Source organism: Phyllosticta citribraziliensis (genome assembly GCF_038025025.1).
Source record: "Phyllosticta citribraziliensis strain CPC 17464 chromosome Unknown J3D65scaffold_12, whole genome shotgun sequence".
In the NCBI taxonomy this organism is placed as follows: domain Eukaryota; kingdom Fungi; phylum Ascomycota; class Dothideomycetes; order Botryosphaeriales; family Phyllostictaceae; genus Phyllosticta; species Phyllosticta citribraziliensis.
In genome coordinates this window covers 939,135-957,502 of record NW_027117349.1, presented here as the reverse complement: position 1 = coordinate 957,502, position 18,368 = coordinate 939,135, and the positions used below count along the sequence as shown (strand labels likewise).

Sequence of the window (18,368 nt, the reverse complement as noted above, 5' to 3'; positions counted from 1 at the left end):
AAAATCCAAGAAGAAAAAGAAGACTAAAGACGAACGAGAGAATTTGACGGATGAAAACGGAAATGAAGTGTCTATGTCATTGGAGAAGCGCGGCATCAGGACGGAAATCAAAATTAAGGAAAACCCTATCCTACCACGTCACATTTCGAGCCAGGTAGAAGGTTGGAGGATTGTCATGTGGATGCTGTATGACCCTGATATCCACTACAGGGACATACATGCCCGGATCAGAAAACCCTTCAGGATCGCTGGTCGAAAAAATATCAAAAAAGGCGAGGAGAAAGAAAAGACCAAAGAGAGTGAAGAAGAAACTGGTATTTACACGTATCTGTCCCAGAGAATCCTCAGGTGGAGACAATCGGCGAGAGGAGGGCAGTTCTCAACAGAGGAACGGCAGAACACGCGTGGGGAGCCCTCGAGACACGACCGCAACACTGCAAGTAATCACTTCGATAAGGGCCCTGGTCCCTTAAACAACAACGACGAAAGGCTTGCACACTTCAACAACATGGCAAGCGGAGGTAGACTCAACAAGATTTACTGGAACACTCCCTGGAACATCTTTCAAACCAAAAATGATGACGGCAAGCCAGAAATCCTGGTACAACAGCGTAATGCAATGGTGAACGATACTTATTTCCGCGCCGATTATTTTTCAAGCGACCCCCGAGAACGAGAGCGGGTATACCATGCTCTGTGGAAATCATACTTCTCTACAGAGAAAAACTTTGATGAAGACCAGCCACGCGACGAACATATGAATGAAGACCAGCCACGCAACGAACATGCGAATGAAGACCAGCCACGCAACGAACATGCGAATGAAGACCAGCCACGCAACGAACATGCGAATGAAGACCAGCCACGCAGCGAACATGCGAATGAAGACCAGCCACGCAACGAACATGCGAATGAAGACCAGCCACGCAACGAACATGCGAATAAAGACCAGCCACGAGACGAATATCTGTGTAGGAATTTTGATTCCATTCTATCAATCATGAGGAGACTTGAAGTCGATTATGGTGCCATCCAGAAGCAGGTGCTCGAGCGAGACCAGCAAGACAACAATGGGATGCTAGACTTTGCCGGCGAATTTGCCACAACAATCGCCTACAATGTTTTGCAATCGACCATTCAGTACCTGAACGGTAATCAGATCAGTTTAGGATTGAGCAAGAGGTGGGACTTACGCAGAGACGGCAGCATAATCCAGCAAATAGCGGACATCGACGCCAACCCTACTAGAGCAGCAGAGCGACTCAAAGAAGCCATAGCCCTCTTGTTTGCCGACCTGCATCAAACTTTAGATTCGTGGGATCACATCACCCTCGAAAAATCGAAATTCGATGAAATTGAGACACGGGGAGGAGAGTCAATCCTGGACGGTCACCAGGTCGAGAAGATAGAAGTGATCGATGACTTGGTCACCAAATTCAAGACAGAGTACTTACGCTTGGATCAACTCAGAAAGGCATTCAACCAGAAAAAGAAAGATATATCAGGCCTTGATTTGGAGACTGGGCATCAGGAACTGAGCCGTGACATGGAAGAGGTTGCTGGCCGTTTTCTTTCATTACTAAGAATGCAGGCCGAGTTTCTGGCACCACCCATTGTTTACTACCTCAAACCATTCGAGGATGGGATTGATACTGATGGCAAATACACCAAACTCTTGCGTGTTTGCCATTCGGTGCGGGTCATGTTTCTTCTCGAGTTTGAAAGACACCAGCCTGGAGGTTCAAAAAGAGATACATTCTACAAACTGGGTCTGAAAGCTAGAAACCTGAACCTCAGCAAAGACCTGAGGGAAAAATCATTGCAAGACTTTTTGGAGGAGAAAAGCAAGTCGGGAAAAGACGCTGGAACAGGGGGTAAGAAGTCAACGGGTATGGGGAAAAGGCCCGAAAACAAAGCCGATTCGTCCGGCAAAGACAAAGCAGCTGGCACAGCAGCTGCAGCATCGGGGTCAGGCTCAGGTATCTCACTGGACACGGGCTCAGGGACAGTTGAACTCGGTCTACATTCCAAGATCGGCTACACCCCTATCGATCCATATGGCAACAATCCCTCCTTCGACGAGTTGTTCAACCAGAGCCTTCTTAATAGAGAGCTTGACAAAGTCCTCAGTCACCACAAAATCTTGGTGGAATTCCCGCAGGGCCAAACGAACTTTTTCAAACGCCTTCACCACGTTTTGGCAGTTTACAACTTTGGGGATGTGCTGAGCCACCTTCGAATCAGTAAGCCCGTCATCGAGTTTCTTTCTGATCCGAAGCACAGCGACCCAGGCGACGCAGAGTTCCAAGACGCCTTGGAGCTTGCTCGTGCTGTCGATACCGCATTGGTAGATGCAAGATATAGAAGTACGCCTCTATACACAGAAAGCGAAGATCTAGACTATCAAGACTTTTTCAAACAGGTGGTTTATGTTCTGGACTTGAATGATCAAGACTGGGCTAGGAGGGTGCGGGAAAAGAAGGGGACGTTCCAAGCAACAGAAACAGGCTTAGGCAGCAAGATCGGAGAATCCCCCACGAAAATGTACAGCAACATACGCTCAGAAGATATGTTCGACCAAGTACGTCTTGGAAGAGACATCCAAGACGTCCTCGCCGCCCACAACCGGTATGACGAAATCCCACAGGACAAGGGAAGCGCTTACGCCCTCATGACGCACGTTCTCACGACGGTCAAATTCGAAGAATTGCTGGGTCACTACCGCATCAGCAACCCCGTTTTGTACATGCTACGCCGTAAACCCGAAAAGAACTCTGATGAGGGTTACCTACTTGCCAGAGCGGTTGAAGCCGCGATGCTAAAATCTAAAATCATTCAACAGCCTTTGCTGTCCGCCGCGATTACGAATGAAGGTGCCGCCCGAACGGTGGCCGACGAGTTGCAGCAAGTGTTAGTAGAGTGGGTTACGCATGTGCGGCGAAAGCTTTTCACCGGAACATCTCCTGTTGAGGGTGGATACGTCAATCTCTACCTTGACGACGTTACTTTTATGGAAGACGATGGTGTTACTCCCCAAACACGAACACTCGACCGCGCCCGTTTCAACTATGAGCTGGACAGAGTCCTCTGGAGCCATGAATACATTGCCAAGTTCAAAGATGACGAAGTCTTTGAGGATCGCATTGGAAGAGTCGTCCGCGCAGATTTCGTCGACGTGTTGGGCCACTACCGCATAGCCGTGCCAATCTTGCACATTCTCCGCGCGAGTGACAGTACTGACGTCACCCAGAGGCTTGCCCTTTCGGTCGACAAAGCTTTGAGCGATGCTGGATATACGACCGCGAGCCTTCAGACACCAGACTTGGAGGATGAAGAGGATTCAGATGCCGCTCTGTTTAACAAGGTTGCTGACGCCTTGGAGGAAGCGCTGCCTATGTGGACGGCGCAAGTGCGGTTTACGCTGCAGAACAACGCGGACTATGCGCTTTCGCATCCAAAAGACCCACGACCTCGAAGTTTCCAAAGGCTGTTCTAAAGAGAGGAGCCTGAATGAGATCCCACTGGAGGAAGCCCGGTGGGCTGGTGCACGGTGGCAGCGAAGAGGCAGTTTTCAGGGGCAAACATGCGCGGCGTTTGACTTTGATTTTTGGATCTGTTTTTCCTTTGTCGATTCAATGAGTCCATGTTCTAGTGTCACTGTTGGAGATTGGATTAGAAATGGCGTCTGTTTTGAAGAGTGTAGTCAACGAGTCGAAATACATGGCGCTTCGAGAAGCGAATGGCACTGCAAAACTACCCCTGAATCCACACAAACACCCTAGATTGCGCTTTGTTTGCAACTGTAAGACCCTCCAATCTACGGAACGTCTTTGTGGACGACGCAACTCTTACTATCTAGTATCTACTTCTTTGGAAACGAAGGAATCCCCGGTGATGAAATGTGGCACAATGAGTACAGGTCAACAACCGAGGATCAAAAGACGCCATGTACAGGTAGTGTATAGTCTCATTGATCAAGAGGAAGGTCCAACCAAGTCTCCTCAAGCCGTCGTCGGCAGGCAAAGAGGAGCATTCAAATGCCTACCTGCCTGGGCGAAAGTAGAGCAGAAGGCAGTTATATTAATCACGCAGCATCCACCCAGCACCTGCTCATTCAGGAGGAGCTACCTAGCACACCACAACAATGCAACGGAATGTTGAACACGAGTAGACCAGAACAAACAATGAATGACTAGCATGGTAGGTGCAAATCAAGGCGAAACTATCAATCACTCAAGCTCATTAAAAAGGCAAGTAAAAAAAAAGGTCTTTCTTTCTATTATCGCCAAAGCGACATAGCAGCGCTCTTGTACGGCCATGCCGTGCCATAACCCGCCAAACACTCCGCCAATACCGCAACCCGCAAAAGACAAGCTCAAACCGAAAGAAAAGATGTTGTACAATAATAGTGATTCGTAACGCGTAACCCGTAGACGCATGACCAAAGCGCTCAATGCACAAGCTCGCCGCTCGCAATGCATGGATAAGAAAAATGCGCGGTCTGCTTCTTCCGTCTCTCACTTCCTTCGGCGCCTGTTCGTGGTGACAATAGGGGTATTCTTCATTAGGGTATCATGACTGCTGCTGTCTAACCGACGCCTCGTTTATGCAAAGTAATGGGGTACTTCCTCCTCGCTCTCTGCTCCTCGTCCCCGTCACCGCGCGCCTCTGCCGCACACGGTCGAAAGAGTGAGAGCATCTATCCGTGCCATGACTGACACGGTTGTTTGGTCTTTTCCTCTAATACGCCGCGGGAGGATTCGACTGAAGTGCGGACTCGTTCCTGATGCCCGCCTCGTGATCCTTCTCTACATCCATGCTCCTGACACCGCGCTCCGAAGATACCGTCGTGCCGTCGACATCCGTGACAGGAGAGTGACCGCGGGCTGCTCCGGGAGCAGCGGCAGCGGGTGTGGCATGAGCGGGAGCCGAAGTCGGGTCAGTGGCGGCGCTGTCGGATGCGACGGATGCTTTTTCGGCGTCGCGAGCGTGACCTGATTTGGGGCCGAGCTTCTCATCGTGCGAAAGTGAGAGGTAAAGGATGACGGTGCTGCAGGCGGATTAGCTTGGAAAGTGATGATTATCTAGGGGCGAAGCTTACCTGACCCATGTAAACAGGGTGCCTATCCACAAGAATACAATGGATGCAACGGCACGCGGGTTCTTGCGGTACAAGAGAGGGTTCGTCTTGTTCTTTGGCCACTGCGAAGCGAGTTCCTGGCCGCGGGCAGCAGAAACACCCGTGATGTGCACACTACGCGTCGCGGTGATGACGGTAAACACGATGGCGCTGGACAGTGTAAAGGCGCACGAAAGGACCGATGTGATTCTCCAGGCCTTGCGGACACCGGGAATCTCGCGGCGCTCCGGCCAGAACAGGTCGAAGAAGAAGGCGGAGCCGAAGATGAAGGCGACAAAGACGCCGACGAAGATGTTGTAGCTACCAGCACCAACGTAGTCGTTGTTGTGGACACGTACACCTGGATGGGCGCCCTCGATGAAGCGCTGCTCGTTCAGGTAGTCTGTTGATGGGCGGTTAGTTGACTGGCATTCACTGATGTTGCAGTACGGGGTGGGAGAGGGATGTTGTAGTAGAGGGATAAGTTCTCTCGAGGGCGAGGAATGGAAAGGCGTGAGACTTGCCTGAGAGAACTGCTGTTCCTAGCGACTCAGACACGACGCAGAGAATCATTGCGAGCTGGTAGACGATGAACTTTGTGCGACGCAGGTGGTAGTCGGTGTTCCACATGTATCCACTCTTGAACTTGCCCCATTGCATCTCCTTGAGATCGAGACCCCAGATTACGGGTGCCATGGCGAGTGGTGATGATTTGGTATGTCTCGGGGGCGGGAGGTGGAGATGCGAGCAGATTGGCGCAGGCCAAACAAAGAATCAATGGCAGAGATGGAATGGAGGGGCGCACAGAGGGAGAAGTGCGCGGAATGGAGATGTCGATGGATGGTGGAGAGATGAGGAGGTATGGCGAGAGTCGAGAATTGGGTCGAAGTTAAGTCGGGCGTGGTCAGGGTCTGACGTTGTGGACGGTTGGTGCAGTGGTGACTGCCGGCGGCGGGACCAAGCTATGACGACAGAGGCGGAGATCCGGGCAACCTGCCCTCGTCATGATCGCCGTTTCCAGTCTCCACCCATCAACCCGCATCCATGACAACACCACCAACGACGACCCTTTACCAAGAAAATTCAACCGCAAAACTTTTTCACAGAGCCCGTCAACGTGACGGAGGGACATGGATTGCGCGTCGGGGCGCGTCGCGGAGGGCGAAACAAGACGCGGGACGCTAGCAGAAGGGCCATCTTGGTCCATCTTGGTCCCTTATGGAACCCTGGAAACGTCGATCCACCACCCGTCGACGTCCATGTCTCCTTCGCTGCTGACGTGCTGACCAGCCACTCGTCACCCTAGCGCAGGCACCTGTACTGGACTTCTGCAGATAACAGAGCCACTGCCGCTCGCCAAGTTAGCTTAGCCGCCCTTGTCCGCTCTTGGCCACACACCTTCTTTCGACTCCACCTTTGTGTGCCCGACTGCAATCTTCCCACTCCACTCTTCCAGATCCAAGTTTGCGCGCACAGCCAGCTTCACCTTCCACGACCTGGGTGCGCCAACCTGCCCCTCACTTCCGCTGCTCTCGACCATTCGTACATACATTTGGACAGAGTTTGGCCGGCAAGCAAACTCGACCATTTCCGGTTAGCTTGAGGAAACAAGAGCGTCGACTTCCCGGACGACGGGCTACCAGGATTCATGCATCGAGGCATATTAGATAGGCCATTGCCATCAAAATCAAGACTGGTCCTGCGGCATCCTTCGGCACTCCATCGCTGCTTGCCCTAAATCTGCTCGCATGGTTCTCAAATTCATGGGGAATGAAATCGCCACACTTGCAAATGCTGCAATGTACTTTTCCCACAAAGAATCAGCGAAGTCTGACGAGAAGACGACATACAGTCGACCTGAGAGGACGGGCCAATGTCTACAAATCACTTCGCAAATGACACAGCATTGTACTTCACAGAAGCCCGTCACCAACGAAAATGCAATGTACAAGCAAACTGGTTCCTAACTCACAAATCTAGACTGCCTCCCTCGCTCGCGTGGAAGCCCATTCGCAGCGCCACGCCACGCCACACTACACAATCGTTAGGTGCCAGATAAACGGATAGCACTAATACAACGGGTCCCGCGCCCCCTAAAGGCTAGTTTGTGTATCTAGAGCATACGACCAACTATTTTTGCACGCATTGAATAAACACGAAGTAGAGCGAGTTGGGGGGGGTTGTCCTTTTCTCTGTGCATTGGAAAATGGTACGGACGTAAAAGCAGGCACGCAGCCATCAGACGGAGCATTGTTCAAGGTACTATTTGCAAACATTTAGTGAGCTGACCGACTGACTGAATGGCTTCCCGCTGATTGTGCAAAAGTGCTGCGCGTAGCTTCGCTCAAGTCCTTTTCCTTATTTTTATCGTTTTTCCCCCGCCTCCCTTCAGTTTCATTTTCTATTTCCTGTTTTCTATTTCCCATTTCCCCTCACCCAGCCAAACCCCCCACTTTCTTCTTCTTCTCCTTCCTGCGCCACCAAAAGCCGTTACTGGTACTCCCTCCGCTGCACCAGCTCCGCGACCAGGGCGTCAGGGCACCAGCACCCGCTCTATTTCGTTGCCCTTGCCACGCTCCTTCTTCTTTCCTTTTTCTTTTCCTTTCTGTGGCGTATTGCTTTTGCGGACTCGACTGGGTGCGCGCGGAGCTGTTGCTCATCGGCCGGTCGGATTGCTGGGATGCATGCATGCATGCATGTCATGTTCTGGATGCGCGCGATTGATGCGTGCGGCGATGGAGATGGAGAGGCGATCGCGCTGCTGGCGGGAGACATACCTCAGCCATGATGGCGTTCACGCGTTGAAGATGGCCGGGGAGTGCGGCGCGGCTTGAGTCTGTTGTTGCACTACAACGTGTGCATCCACCACGGTTGGCTACCCGCGAGCTGCTTGCCCTGGCTCTGCTTGGTTGTTCTGATTCAAGGTAGGCAAGTAGACTACCCAGGTATCTAGCTTGAGCTCCCCATTCACTTTCGTTTCACCCACAGCCGACAACACATTGTGAACCAGCACCACCACCGCCGCAGTTCTGACACCTCGCCTCGCCTCGTCCCATTCATTTGGCCCGACAAGGGGAGCGGCCCGGCGACAGGCGAGCGCGCCGCTCGCGCCGACGGCTTCCCCCGTCAAACAACTTCCTGCTTCAGACAAAAGACGGACGGATGCTCGCCTCACCCAGGCACCAGGAGCGGGGATCATGGATGATCCAACCCACACACATGCTGCAGCTGGGTCGACGAGGCGAGCTGGGTCGGGCTAACTAGCTAGAGTCAAAGCGGGAGTGCGGGAGGGGGCTGAAAGAGAAACCCAGAGAGTGGGACTGGGACGGGGAAGACGGAAGGGACGGCGCGCCCGTCTCGATTCGATTCCATCACATCGCGATGCTGCTCCAAAAAAGTCGTCGGTTACTGGGTTCGTCGGTAGCCAGGATGGCGGGACAGCGGGATGGCGTCGTCGCCGATGATGAACGGCGGACATACAGACAGACGGCCGGGGGAGTGTGTGATCTAGTGTGGCGGCGTGGGCATGAAGTGGCGTGCATGCCGCGATGAGATGGCGCCAGAGCGCGCGCGCGCGCGTTGTGGTGTAGCGAACAAAGCGTGGGCGCCTCCTCCGCGCCTCCTCCGCCTCCGCCTCCGCCTTACCCTGCCCTACCGTTCCCTGTCCTGGCCCGGGCGGCGGCGACGCATCAAGCCATCATGCATGTACTGTATGCCGTGGTGGTGATGAAGTGCCGTTGGCAGGGGGCAGCATCGGGGGCGGCGGCGGCGGCGCCAACACATGGTCGTGGTGGTGTGGTGGACGCCGTGGCCGCAGTAGTGGCTGCAGACAAAGCAAGCAGAGTCTCTCCCTCTCTCATCCCACAAAAAAAGTGACATGTCACCTCAATCATCACTCTTTCTTTTTCTCCGCGCCCCGACCACGTCGTCAGGGGGGGCCGTTTCTTTTTCTTCACGGGGGAGCTGCGGCTGTGGCTATTCGGCCGTCCGCTATTGGTCCAGAGGAGAGAGAGATTTGGGGTCCATGAACCAGATAGAGCGCAAACGTACTTGCGGAACCCTCGTCCCGGGCGTGCTCTCCTTCATGTGGGCGGCGATATGTCGATTGAATAACGGAGTGGCGCAAGGCGGCGCGATCGGCTCGGTTCGTGCTGTACGCGATGCATGCGATGGCGGCGGTTTTGCGCATGCGCGACAACCCACGCACCCGTCTGGCTGGCTAGTTAACGTGGGCGACTTTGTTTTCTTTTCGACGAGATGGGTCCGCGCGCTCGCGTGAGATAAATGACGATGCCTTCGGACGATGCCTTCGGGTCTACCAATTTGGTGGCTGGCTGCAGGCTATTGAAGAGAATTTCCGTCAATAGCACTTCTAGTGCTAGACACGGAGCCATGGCCCGAGATGGAGCGCGATCAGGGGGGCTTGATGCCAAAGCTCGTTGGACTGGTTCTCCATTGTTTCTTGCCCCTACTATGGGTAAGGGTCCGAATGCTTTTTGCATGCGCTCCTGTAGCAATGAGAATACTCTCGATTCAGCCGTTCATACAAGGTATGTGACACGACTTTGATAGCAACCTTCGGATGGTATTAGTCGGTGCGACGTTCCAGTAGCTTCTACCTATTAGCAATGTTGCACATTCACTCTGAAGGGGAGTCGGCTTGGTTAGTTGATAATGTGGAAAGTTGGAGCCAGATACCAGGGAAAGGGACGCTGGCACGGGCACGCCCTCAATGCAACCCAATCGACATAAAAGTGTCGCACTTCAAACACTCAGAATTGGAGTCGCAGCATAGTCGCAAGTGAGATAACTCAGAAGGACAGAAAGGAAAATCAGGCACGACGTGATGTCCATTGATGATTCGTTTCGGATACGCACCACTACATGCGTAGATTTGGTATCTGTGCTGTCGACGTCGTGGTCGATACTTTTCCCATCCTTTCTCGCGCTGTCTCTTGCAGTCAGTTTCTTTTGCACTCCAGTGTTTTGGATATTTCGCAAAGCTGGCATGCCCTTGTTAGCTCATGCGCATCATATGTGGCGATGAGACGAGGCGTGGGGACGCGATACATCGGCCTGCAAAGATGAATATTGTTTTGTCTTGGGACAAGACGGGCCAAGCGCGCGATTAGACGGTGCGCCTGTCAGCCATGACGCGAGCGATGCTTCCAAGGCCCGCAATCTCGACAGTCTATAGCGCACAGCATGCGTTAGTCTGTTGTTGCGAGGTTTGAACAAGAGTGCAAAGCGTTGAGACAAAGAGGTTGCAGTGGACGTGAGACGAAAAGGCGCCTGAGTCAGTGGGTGGAACGGTTCATCCACCCAGGCGGAGGCTGGAACGCTGCGGCCGGGGCAGACGAGGGCCCGCCCACCCGTTCAGCCGTCGCTGTATCACCGTTCTGTCGGGTCGAAAGCGCACGGCAAGCAAGCCGGTTGAAAGTGGCATGAAGAAAGCCACGACCCAAGCACAAAGTACCCCACTCTGACCTTGCACACGGCGCCAGCCAGCGCCAAACCCCGCCAGATGCACCAAGCACCGCCAACTTGCCGTTTACGAGAGTCATCATCTTCATTGGGTCGTCTGTGTAGCGGCTCGGCCAAGGGGCGGGCAAAACCATGCCGGAACCGGCACGATGGCGCTGTGGATGGGATGCCTTGGTGATGGATTGGGAAGGCGGATGCTGAAATGGGAAAATGAGAATCAAGGCACGTACCTTTTCGTGCCAGCTCAGCAACACGCTCATCGACTGACCGCCATCGCCAGCTCCAAAGTTGCGCCCAGACACTTGTGAGAAGCCAGTGGGCTGAGGGGTGAGATTTTGCTTGGAGCCCGAGGGCTGCACCGAGGCCATGCCCTTGTAACTAGGGGGGAATTAGTCAATGAATGTCTAAAGTGGCAATCGAGGTATGCAGGAGAATATAGAGTTTGACGCGTGATGCTGAGTGTTCGGTGCTGAAACGCGGCAGACGTACAGGTACTTCATCAAGGTGTCCAACACTTCCGAGCCGCCCTCGGATTGGTATATTCTGCTCAAAATAGGTGACATTTCCGACTGGCGGATGGATTGGAGGACCTCGATGACGGTGGCGGAGTGAATGTCCTGTGAGCGGGTGCAATGTTAGCGCCGCTTCTATCACGGATGCTTCCAACCAGGCAACAGCGACAACCAAAGACGGCGAACATGGCGCAGACAGTGCAGCCAGATTCCTGTCTGTCGCGATCAAGTCTGGCATCTTTCCACCCTTTTTTCATCGCGTCCAGCGCGCCATGGCATTCTTGCTCTTCCCCAGACAGGGCGGGCGTGTCATTTTTTGACCCCTCTCCATATCTCGAATTGAATATTCAATAGCCCAAAAGGAGCCTGCCATCACTCACCTTCCCTTGCTGATCAGCCCCGTAGGGCGCATTCTCCAGGGCTCCCCTCAGCGCGCCCTCGCTGTCGCCGCCCCTGAGCAGCTGGCGAACCTGGCCGGCCAGAGTCTGGACGTCCGGGGTGGAGACGGGGACGACGGTCGGGGCCATGGTGGCCATGTCGAAGTTGGCCGGCGAGTCCGGGTCCAGAGCATCGATGTTGATGGTCCGCCAGTTGAGCTGCGACATGGTGGGTCGAGGGTGCAGGGAGCTTGGGGGGGGATACGACGGTTGCCGAAGGCGGTTTTCTTCGTGGCAGGTGAGATGAGACAGACGAGAGGGGCGCGATTTGGCGGTGTCGGGCGGCGTACGAGAGGGAGGCAGGGCGAGATGTTGGCCGTTTGTCGACAGGATGGCGTGGGTGGTAGGCAGGAGAGATGGGAGCAACGCCGTGGTGAGGTCAGCGCGGGCGGTGACGCCGTCAAGCTAAGGTACAGCCCTGGGCAGCTAAGGAAGCAGCGGGGCCGGGCGCTACCGTAAGGTACCTAACCTCAGCGCAGCGGGAGCGCCAAGCCGACGCCTCAACAGACACTAGAGGCAGGTCGAGACAGCACTCCGACTTGTCGCACAAGCAAGGGCTCAGCGCGGCGCGGCACTCCCCAGACGAGACGGATGCGCGACTTTTTCCTTTTGCTCGATTGCTTCCTTTTGCTGACCGGGAAACGGGTCGCCATCCAGGTGCCTTGGACGACTCTCTCGCCCTCAGCACCGTCGCTTGTCCCGACTCGGATGACGCCGCAGTCGCGGGAGCGGAGCGCCGACAACGACCTGCGGGAGCACCCATCCGATGCAGCCCTGTGTGTAACCACCTCACCATGCAGGGCCCACGGTCCGGGGTCCAGTCGCCAGTACGAGGATCAATCACCTCTCTCCAAGGAGCCCTTGTTTGCTGCCGAGAATGCAAATCGTGATTATTCCATGTTTCTATCTCACCGCCTCCTGGTGTGCGCCAAAAGTAGAGTAGTCTAGTAATACACTTTCTTCCAGAGTGGCTATGTAGCAAGTCGAGCAAGCAAGCAAGCAAGCCACGCCTGCTCCAAATGCCTTGGCCGTTGTTCAGCGCCATTCCATCCATCATTCTTGCGCCGTGCGCCAGTCCCCCGGTGGTTCAGGTCTATGCCTTGTTGGGTCCAAAAATCGGGCTCCAAGTAGCAAAATGCGTGCGTGCAGACTGGAACAGCAGAACCAACTTCGAATTTTGGTATCCCTTTGCGTGAGCAAAAACCCCCAATCATCTAATATAACGCCAGATGAAACACTTTTGGCATGAGAAAAAAGCAAGGAGGGCCGCCTCCAAAATAGTAATACAGGGCCGGACGTCTCGTGTCGAGGCCGATGCAGCAAGCGCCAGCATAACAATCGCTCGATGTGGGGTATTAAACATGTCGGAAGGTATTCGCAAGTGGTGGTATTACAAAGATCGTAGGAAGCGCGGCGGTGCCGTCAAAGTGAGGCGCCCGCTGGAGACGAGGAGGAAAAAGGGTAGACGGGAGCGAGGGAGGCGGCTCGCCTGCGCAGGGATAGTCGTCAGCATGCAAGGTGTCGTCGCTTGACAGGCGAACCGAGTCTTACGATTCACAAGCAGCCGTCCCTCGGGCTTCCGGCCAGCAACGGGCAGCTCGCAGCGGCGACGACGGAAAAAAATCACCCACGCCCGCGGAGTGTGAGGAGGCGCTGGAGAGCAATTGCTGGGAGACGATTGGTGGGGAGTCGGTCTTCATCTCCTCTTCTTTGGCGGAGGAGGCTTGGGCGCGCCCGTCGTGTCGTAGGCACCACGGCCCATGTTGGTCGCAATGGCGGAGGATTCCCGAGTAATCATGATGGCGGAGAAGGCGAGCTTTAAAAAGGTCAGCGCCCAGCCGGTCGAGAGAGGGCCGTCAGCCGGAGCTGAGACTTACGAAGCAGGAGTGGGAAATATAGCCGGGGGTAGGGTGGTGCGAGGGTGTCCAAGTGACGGGATTGGAGGGAGAGCCGGGCTGGTGCGGGAGTATCAAAACGACGGGGTGGTGGTGCCGCGGCGCAAAGCAAGAGCGTAGTGGGTGTAAGAGGTGGGCGCCAAGGGCGAGAGGCAGCAAAGGGGGCACTTGGCCGGGCGAAGAGGACGGACGGACGGACGGGAGTGTCGTAGAGTAGACACGGCGAGGCGAGGCGAGGTGAGGTGGGTTTGGATAGGTAGTAGAATCCAAGAACGGGTGGAGAAAGGGCAGCGCGGGTAGTTATAGAGAAGGCCCCCTTTCCTGGTCCTGGGCCAAAAGCACTTGGCGGGAAGCGAGAGACAAATGAAATTTGGACGCATTTCGCAGCGACATGACATGACGTGCCGGCCGACGGCTCTTCGGGCTGTTTCAAAGGAGACCCTGCTGCGCAGAAGCCATAATTTCTGGCAAGGGGATCGACGGCACAGATGTTCCAAAAGTCCCAGCGGGAGGGATGCCCCTGGCTTGCCGTATCGTACCTGGCATGAACAACGCTCTCGCCGCGCCGGCGCATTGATGCTATGGCAGCGAACGGAACATGTCTATGTCGCATCCTGTTTGGCACCCAGCGGCAAGCCACTTGGCTGAGGTCGACATGTCTTGATATTGACTTGGGCGGCGACGACGAGACGAGCACTGGACGGCGGCTTGGCCTGCCCACTGGCTGCCGTGGTGGCTAGCAGCCCACCTCAGGTATCTACCTTACTCACCACCGTTGGACTCTTCATCAACGCGCCCCGTGCCTGAAGTCAGAGCACACCACAGCGGACGGCTAAAGGCGCGGATCAGGAGTCCGAGCCGAGGCCGCATTAAGGTTGCTGGCAGCTCGACTTGCGAGTCACGTCCATGTCTGTTGGTGCCCTGTCTGCCGCCGTGCAAACCAACGCGCGTCAACCATTGCCCTGCCCTTTCAGCAAAAAAGCAATCCCCAACCCGGTTTTTCCTTGTCGTGTCACATTCTTGTCCTCAGATCTCAGTCTCTTTTTTTGATCGCACCCACTGCGGATGCGCATGCAAGCCTTCCGCGGAGCAAGCTGCGCCTATCCTTCCGACAAGGCTCTCTGCAAGGCAGGACAGGAACAAAAACAAAAGACATGCAAACCACCACGCATTGACTGACGACTGCGCCATTTGCGAATCTACCCCAGGAATCGGTCTCATTTTCGGACGGCAATCAGAGCGGTTGAACATGACCCACGGCACACTACTGAAACATGACGCAGCAATTGGCGCTCCATCATTCGAGACGCTGCCACTTTCAGGCTCAGCCTGTCTAACGGGGTGGTGTTGGGCATGTTTGTGAAGCAATAACTTTTTTGAACGGATCAGACTCCGCGACGGGCAATCAACGGGCAGCGAGCGACGCCGACGGGCAGAGTTGGGCGGCCAGGAGAGCTTGTTTTGGGACCGGGTTCCTTGCGCGTCTTGGGGTCGTTGGTTCTTTTTTTTTTTTTTTTTTTTCCTCTCTTCCTGCTCTCCCCTTGTCAATCAGCCTTTCCCCTTCAGCCCTGCTGCGCTGCGGGGATGGGCGGAAGCGCTGCGAACGGTTCGGAGGCTTCGTTAGCTCTGCATCGTCCTTCCAAGCGCGCGGAAGCGAACACAGGGATGAGCAAAAAGCGATCAACTTCGCAGCAGACGTCATCCCGGACCACACGTGGGAAGTGGAGTGTGAAAAGGAGGCGTCGTGCATATGCACCGCCAACGTTACAGCCAGCCCAGGTCCATTTTCAGCCTCTACCGACAACTACCTCTCTTCGACCTTGCGTCGCAGCTGGAGAAACGATTGCGCTGACGTTTCACTCGAGTCCCAGCTTGCCTTCTTCACCTGCCTCCCTGGGTCTCCCCTGACTGTCGCGCCGATCCTACAGAGCGGCCGTTTGTCTCCATCAGCCCGTTTGATCCCCCAGCAAGCCCCCACGATCATCACAAATTACGGGTGGCCCAGTGGAGCAATCTGCGATGCACGGCTGTTTTCTCGCGGGATGCCGTCTAGAATTTTCTGCCAAACGCCCACGCACCACTGATTGCATCTCGCATTGCCAGACTGAACGAGTCCCAGGACCGGCAGGGAACCAAGCTGTTGTGCTACCTGGCCTCGTCGGGGAACACGGATCCAGATGCCGCCTTCGCGGGACGGCCGTTGCACAGGGCCAGGCTAGGCTCCAGAAAAAGATGGACTTTTGAACCGGGAATTTCGTACAGTAGCCGCTGTTCGTCAATCTACATGCCGTTTCCAATCGTGGAACACCTCGCAGATGCCTCGACTGCTTCCGGCTGGCCAAATGACCTTGGTTGTAAACGGCCGCCCTGCACAGCTACACAAGCCTCCACCGCCAAACGCAGTCGGTCGACTATCAAGAGAGTCTTGACGTAGAGCCTTCCCAAATGATTGACCGCCCCCCTGAACTCGGATATACAGCGGCCACGAAGGTACCACCTCGTTTGGGCAGACTTCTTTCCCTTGCTCCAACGCAATGCCACTCTGCGAATCCGGTTTGCCAATTTCTCGAATCCTTTACATGTTTGACATCACTGCGTCGTATCGACTCATTGGCAAAGATAGGGTTTGCTGCCGCAACCTTGTCCGACGCTGACACTGAACAGTCGGCGTGCTTTGGGCGGCATCAGAAGAGTCAGGGCTACTGCAACCCTCTTGTCAACACCGTGCGTGTTTCTAGTTTCCATCACCCTTCCAGAAGCTGGCCTGAGCCTTTCCATACGGCCGGTGCAGTCAGTTGTTCACGCACTGAGCAGCTCGTCTCATTTGAAGAACATGTTACTATGCCCCATTCAGCCAAACGCTCCATGCCCGAGCGTGTAGGGCAGATGCGCAGAACGGCTCTCGCGTCGATCGCCACATCAACCGTTGGTGGACACGAGATTCGGCCCGTCCAAAGCGAGCTTCAAGAACGCTGCCAGGCTACTTCCAGAAGCTTTTACGAACAATGAAGCCGCAAGCTCCCGCCGCCATCCACCCAATGAAATGACGTTCGAGACGAGTGGGCCCGAGTTGGTGGCCATGGCTCCGATTTTCAGGAGATTTAGTGCCCGTGTTCAGCCCATAGAGGCCTTGTGCCCGGCAATCTCCTGAGTCGTGCGAGAAAAGGCCAGAGATGCCCTCATCAACAGCCGAACAGGTGCCCCGGCGAATTGTGGTTGGGCATTGTAGCGGCTCGGCTGGCGGAACGAGGCGAGCAACCGCTTTGACTTGAGGTGCAGGTTTGAAGTTGAGAGTTGGAGGCATGAATGCACAGCCCCAACTCGAAACACAGGCGCGGCCTGGGGAGATGCATCAGATATGAAGCCGGAAGGCCCAAAACGTCGTGATACATCCTACGGAGTAGTAATCTGATGGAGGCTAGGTGGTCACGTGCCTAGTCACGTGATGTAGTTAAAGTCGACGTCATCGCCAACTGGAAACTTCGCGTTGCATCACGGCGCTCGACTCACAAACAAGAAACGTCCTCCATCTTGCAATATCATGTCCACCAGGCGTCGCCCTCTTCCCGACGAAGGCGTCGCCGACACCACCTCCTCCTCAAGCAGCCAACCTGGCACCATGGACGATTCGAAACACGACCGCAGTCCTCTCCGCACCTCACCCGCTGCGCGTTCACCCTTTCTCCCGACGCGTCTCGAGCTCCTCCTTCTCTCCATTTACCCCGCGACACTCGTTCTCGGCTCCATCTTCTCCATCATCTCGCCGACGACGCGAAACACACCCTACAGTGCTGCCACCCAGTCTCACCCGGTCGACGTCGCCCCGTCGTATTTTGCAACCAAGAAAAACATCTTCAACGTCTATTTTGTCAAAAAGGGCTGGGCTTGGACAACGGCTGCCACTCTCCTGTTCTTGTTCACGCATCCTTCGCTTGGCCCGCCGATGCGGCTTACTCTGACTCCCCGCCGTTTTCGTGGATTGTTGCGCTGGGCCCTGGTGACGCTGGCATGGGTGCTCGTCACCCAGTGGTGCTTTGGACCACCATTGATTGATACGCTTTTCCGATTCACCGGTGGACAATGCGAATTGGTGAGGGATCCCGAAGCGCGAGAGACCATGTCGGACACGCGCGAATATGTTACAGCTGCCACGTGCAAGCTCGCTGGTGGTGCCTGGAAAGGCGGACACGACATCAGCGGGCACGTCTTTTTGCTCATCTTGGGAAGCATGCTGCTGTGGTTTGAAATTCTTCCCCCAGTCACGCGGGCCGAAGGACTTCGCGACGGCAGGAGAGTGGTCATGGATGATGGCAAAGTGAGGACTGCGGCAGCGGAGGCCAGAGCGGACAACGCCAACCAGGTCGGCGAAAGAGATCCGGGAGTTGGAGTCAAGGCTGCGCTGGCTGTCATGACTCTGAGTTGGTGGATGCTGCTCATGACTGCGGCCTTTTTCCACACCTGGTTCGAAAAGTTTACCGGGCTTTTGGTCGCGTGGATGACCATCTGGGCTGTCTACTTTCTCCCAAGAGGTGTCCCTGCGTTGAGGGCAATCATTGGCATGCCAGGATTATGATAAGGTCGGGCAACGAGATGTGTATACGAATAGAAAGAGCATCGGATTGGTCAGCATCAAGGAAGGAATTAGATCAATGACTGGAGCGTTGGTACAACTTGCCGCATGCTGACTATGCAAAGATCCCAGTTGGCGTGAAGAAGTGCATGCTAATCCTCATCCATCCCGGCTGCTCGGGACGGACCGACTTGAGCAAGGACCCAAGTCAGAGACGGGCAATCATCACTCTTCCATGAAACACTGAAGAAAAGGCTGCGCGAATCCTATGGTGATCAATTCTATCCAACTCCACATAAGCTCAAACCCACCTGGCCCTTCTTCAACACGACATGCCAGAGTTGGGTTTAT

At 55.0% G+C, this 18,368-nt stretch overlaps 5 protein-coding genes across 5 annotated transcripts; 3 read left to right on the top strand and 2 right to left on the bottom strand.

Moving 5' to 3' along the window:
- Positions 1–2,750: 2,750 nt before the first annotated feature.
- Positions 2,751–3,638, top strand: J3D65DRAFT_638220 (uncharacterized protein). Its single transcript, XM_066801598.1, has one exon. It carries the CDS (start codon positions 2,816–2,818, stop codon positions 3,494–3,496), a length of 681 nt encoding a protein of 226 aa, XP_066651446.1. The 5' UTR covers positions 2,751–2,815; the 3' UTR covers positions 3,497–3,638.
- Positions 3,639–5,034: 1,396 nt separating this feature from the next.
- Positions 5,035–6,044, bottom strand: J3D65DRAFT_638218 (uncharacterized protein). Its single transcript, XM_066801597.1, has 2 exons — positions 5,644–6,044; positions 5,035–5,522 (listed from the first exon to the last, which is right to left on the bottom strand). The coding sequence occupies exons 1-2, from the start codon at positions 5,813–5,815 to the stop codon at positions 5,098–5,100; spliced, it is 597 nt and encodes a 198-aa protein (XP_066651445.1). The 5' UTR covers positions 5,816–6,044; the 3' UTR covers positions 5,035–5,097.
- Positions 6,045–9,966: 3,922 nt separating this feature from the next.
- On the bottom strand, positions 9,967–11,884 carry J3D65DRAFT_638210 (actin-related protein 2/3 complex subunit 5). Its single transcript, XM_066801596.1, has 4 exons — positions 11,496–11,884; positions 11,093–11,220; positions 10,834–10,981; positions 9,967–10,310 (listed from the first exon to the last, which is right to left on the bottom strand). Exons 1-4 carry the CDS (start codon positions 11,718–11,720, stop codon positions 10,248–10,250), a joined length of 564 nt encoding a protein of 187 aa, XP_066651444.1. The 5' UTR covers positions 11,721–11,884; the 3' UTR covers positions 9,967–10,247.
- A 536-nt stretch (positions 11,885–12,420) lies between these two features.
- J3D65DRAFT_638208 (uncharacterized protein) lies at positions 12,421–13,828 on the top strand. The gene is made up of 3 exons (XM_066801595.1): positions 12,421–13,041; positions 13,104–13,368; positions 13,430–13,828. Exons 1-3 carry the CDS (start codon positions 12,782–12,784, stop codon positions 13,565–13,567), a joined length of 663 nt encoding a protein of 220 aa, XP_066651443.1. The 5' UTR covers positions 12,421–12,781; the 3' UTR covers positions 13,568–13,828.
- Positions 13,829–16,955: 3,127 nt separating this feature from the next.
- On the top strand, positions 16,956–18,087 carry J3D65DRAFT_638202 (inositol phospholipid synthesis and fat-storage-inducing TM-domain-containing protein). The gene has a single exon (XM_066801594.1). It carries the CDS (start codon positions 16,989–16,991, stop codon positions 18,018–18,020), a length of 1,032 nt encoding a protein of 343 aa, XP_066651442.1. The 5' UTR covers positions 16,956–16,988; the 3' UTR covers positions 18,021–18,087.
- The last annotated feature ends 281 nt before the right edge of the window (positions 18,088–18,368 follow it).

Bases quoted from the DNA above. Each gene is read 5' to 3' on its own strand.
- J3D65DRAFT_638220 (XM_066801598.1), top strand. From the start codon at position 2,816: ATGCTAAAATCTAAAATCATTCAACAGCCTTTGCTGTCCGCCGCGATT.
- J3D65DRAFT_638218 (XM_066801597.1), bottom strand. From the start codon at position 5,815: ATGGCACCCGTAATCTGGGGTCTCGATCTCAAGGAGATGCAATGGGGC. The intron at 5,523-5,643 runs GCAAGTCTCACG...GCCCATCAACAG, and splicing joins AGGAACAGCAGTTCTCTCAG to ACTACCTGAACGAGCAGCGC.
- J3D65DRAFT_638210 (XM_066801596.1), bottom strand. From the start codon at position 11,720: ATGTCGCAGCTCAACTGGCGGACCATCAACATCGATGCTCTGGACCCG. The intron at 11,221-11,495 runs GTGAGTGATGGC...ACCCGCTCACAG, and splicing joins GGGCTGATCAGCAAGGGAAG to GACATTCACTCCGCCACCGT. The intron at 10,311-10,833 runs GTACGTGCCTTG...TGTGCGCTATAG, and splicing joins TGCTGAGCTGGCACGAAAAG to ACTGTCGAGATTGCGGGCCT.
- J3D65DRAFT_638208 (XM_066801595.1), top strand. From the start codon at position 12,782: ATGAAACACTTTTGGCATGAGAAAAAAGCAAGGAGGGCCGCCTCCAAA. The intron at 13,042-13,103 runs CTGCGCAGGGAT...ACCGAGTCTTAC, and splicing joins GAGCGAGGGAGGCGGCTCGC to GATTCACAAGCAGCCGTCCC. The intron at 13,369-13,429 runs CTTTAAAAAGGT...GCTGAGACTTAC, and splicing joins ATGATGGCGGAGAAGGCGAG to GAAGCAGGAGTGGGAAATAT.
- J3D65DRAFT_638202 (XM_066801594.1), top strand. From the start codon at position 16,989: ATGTCCACCAGGCGTCGCCCTCTTCCCGACGAAGGCGTCGCCGACACC.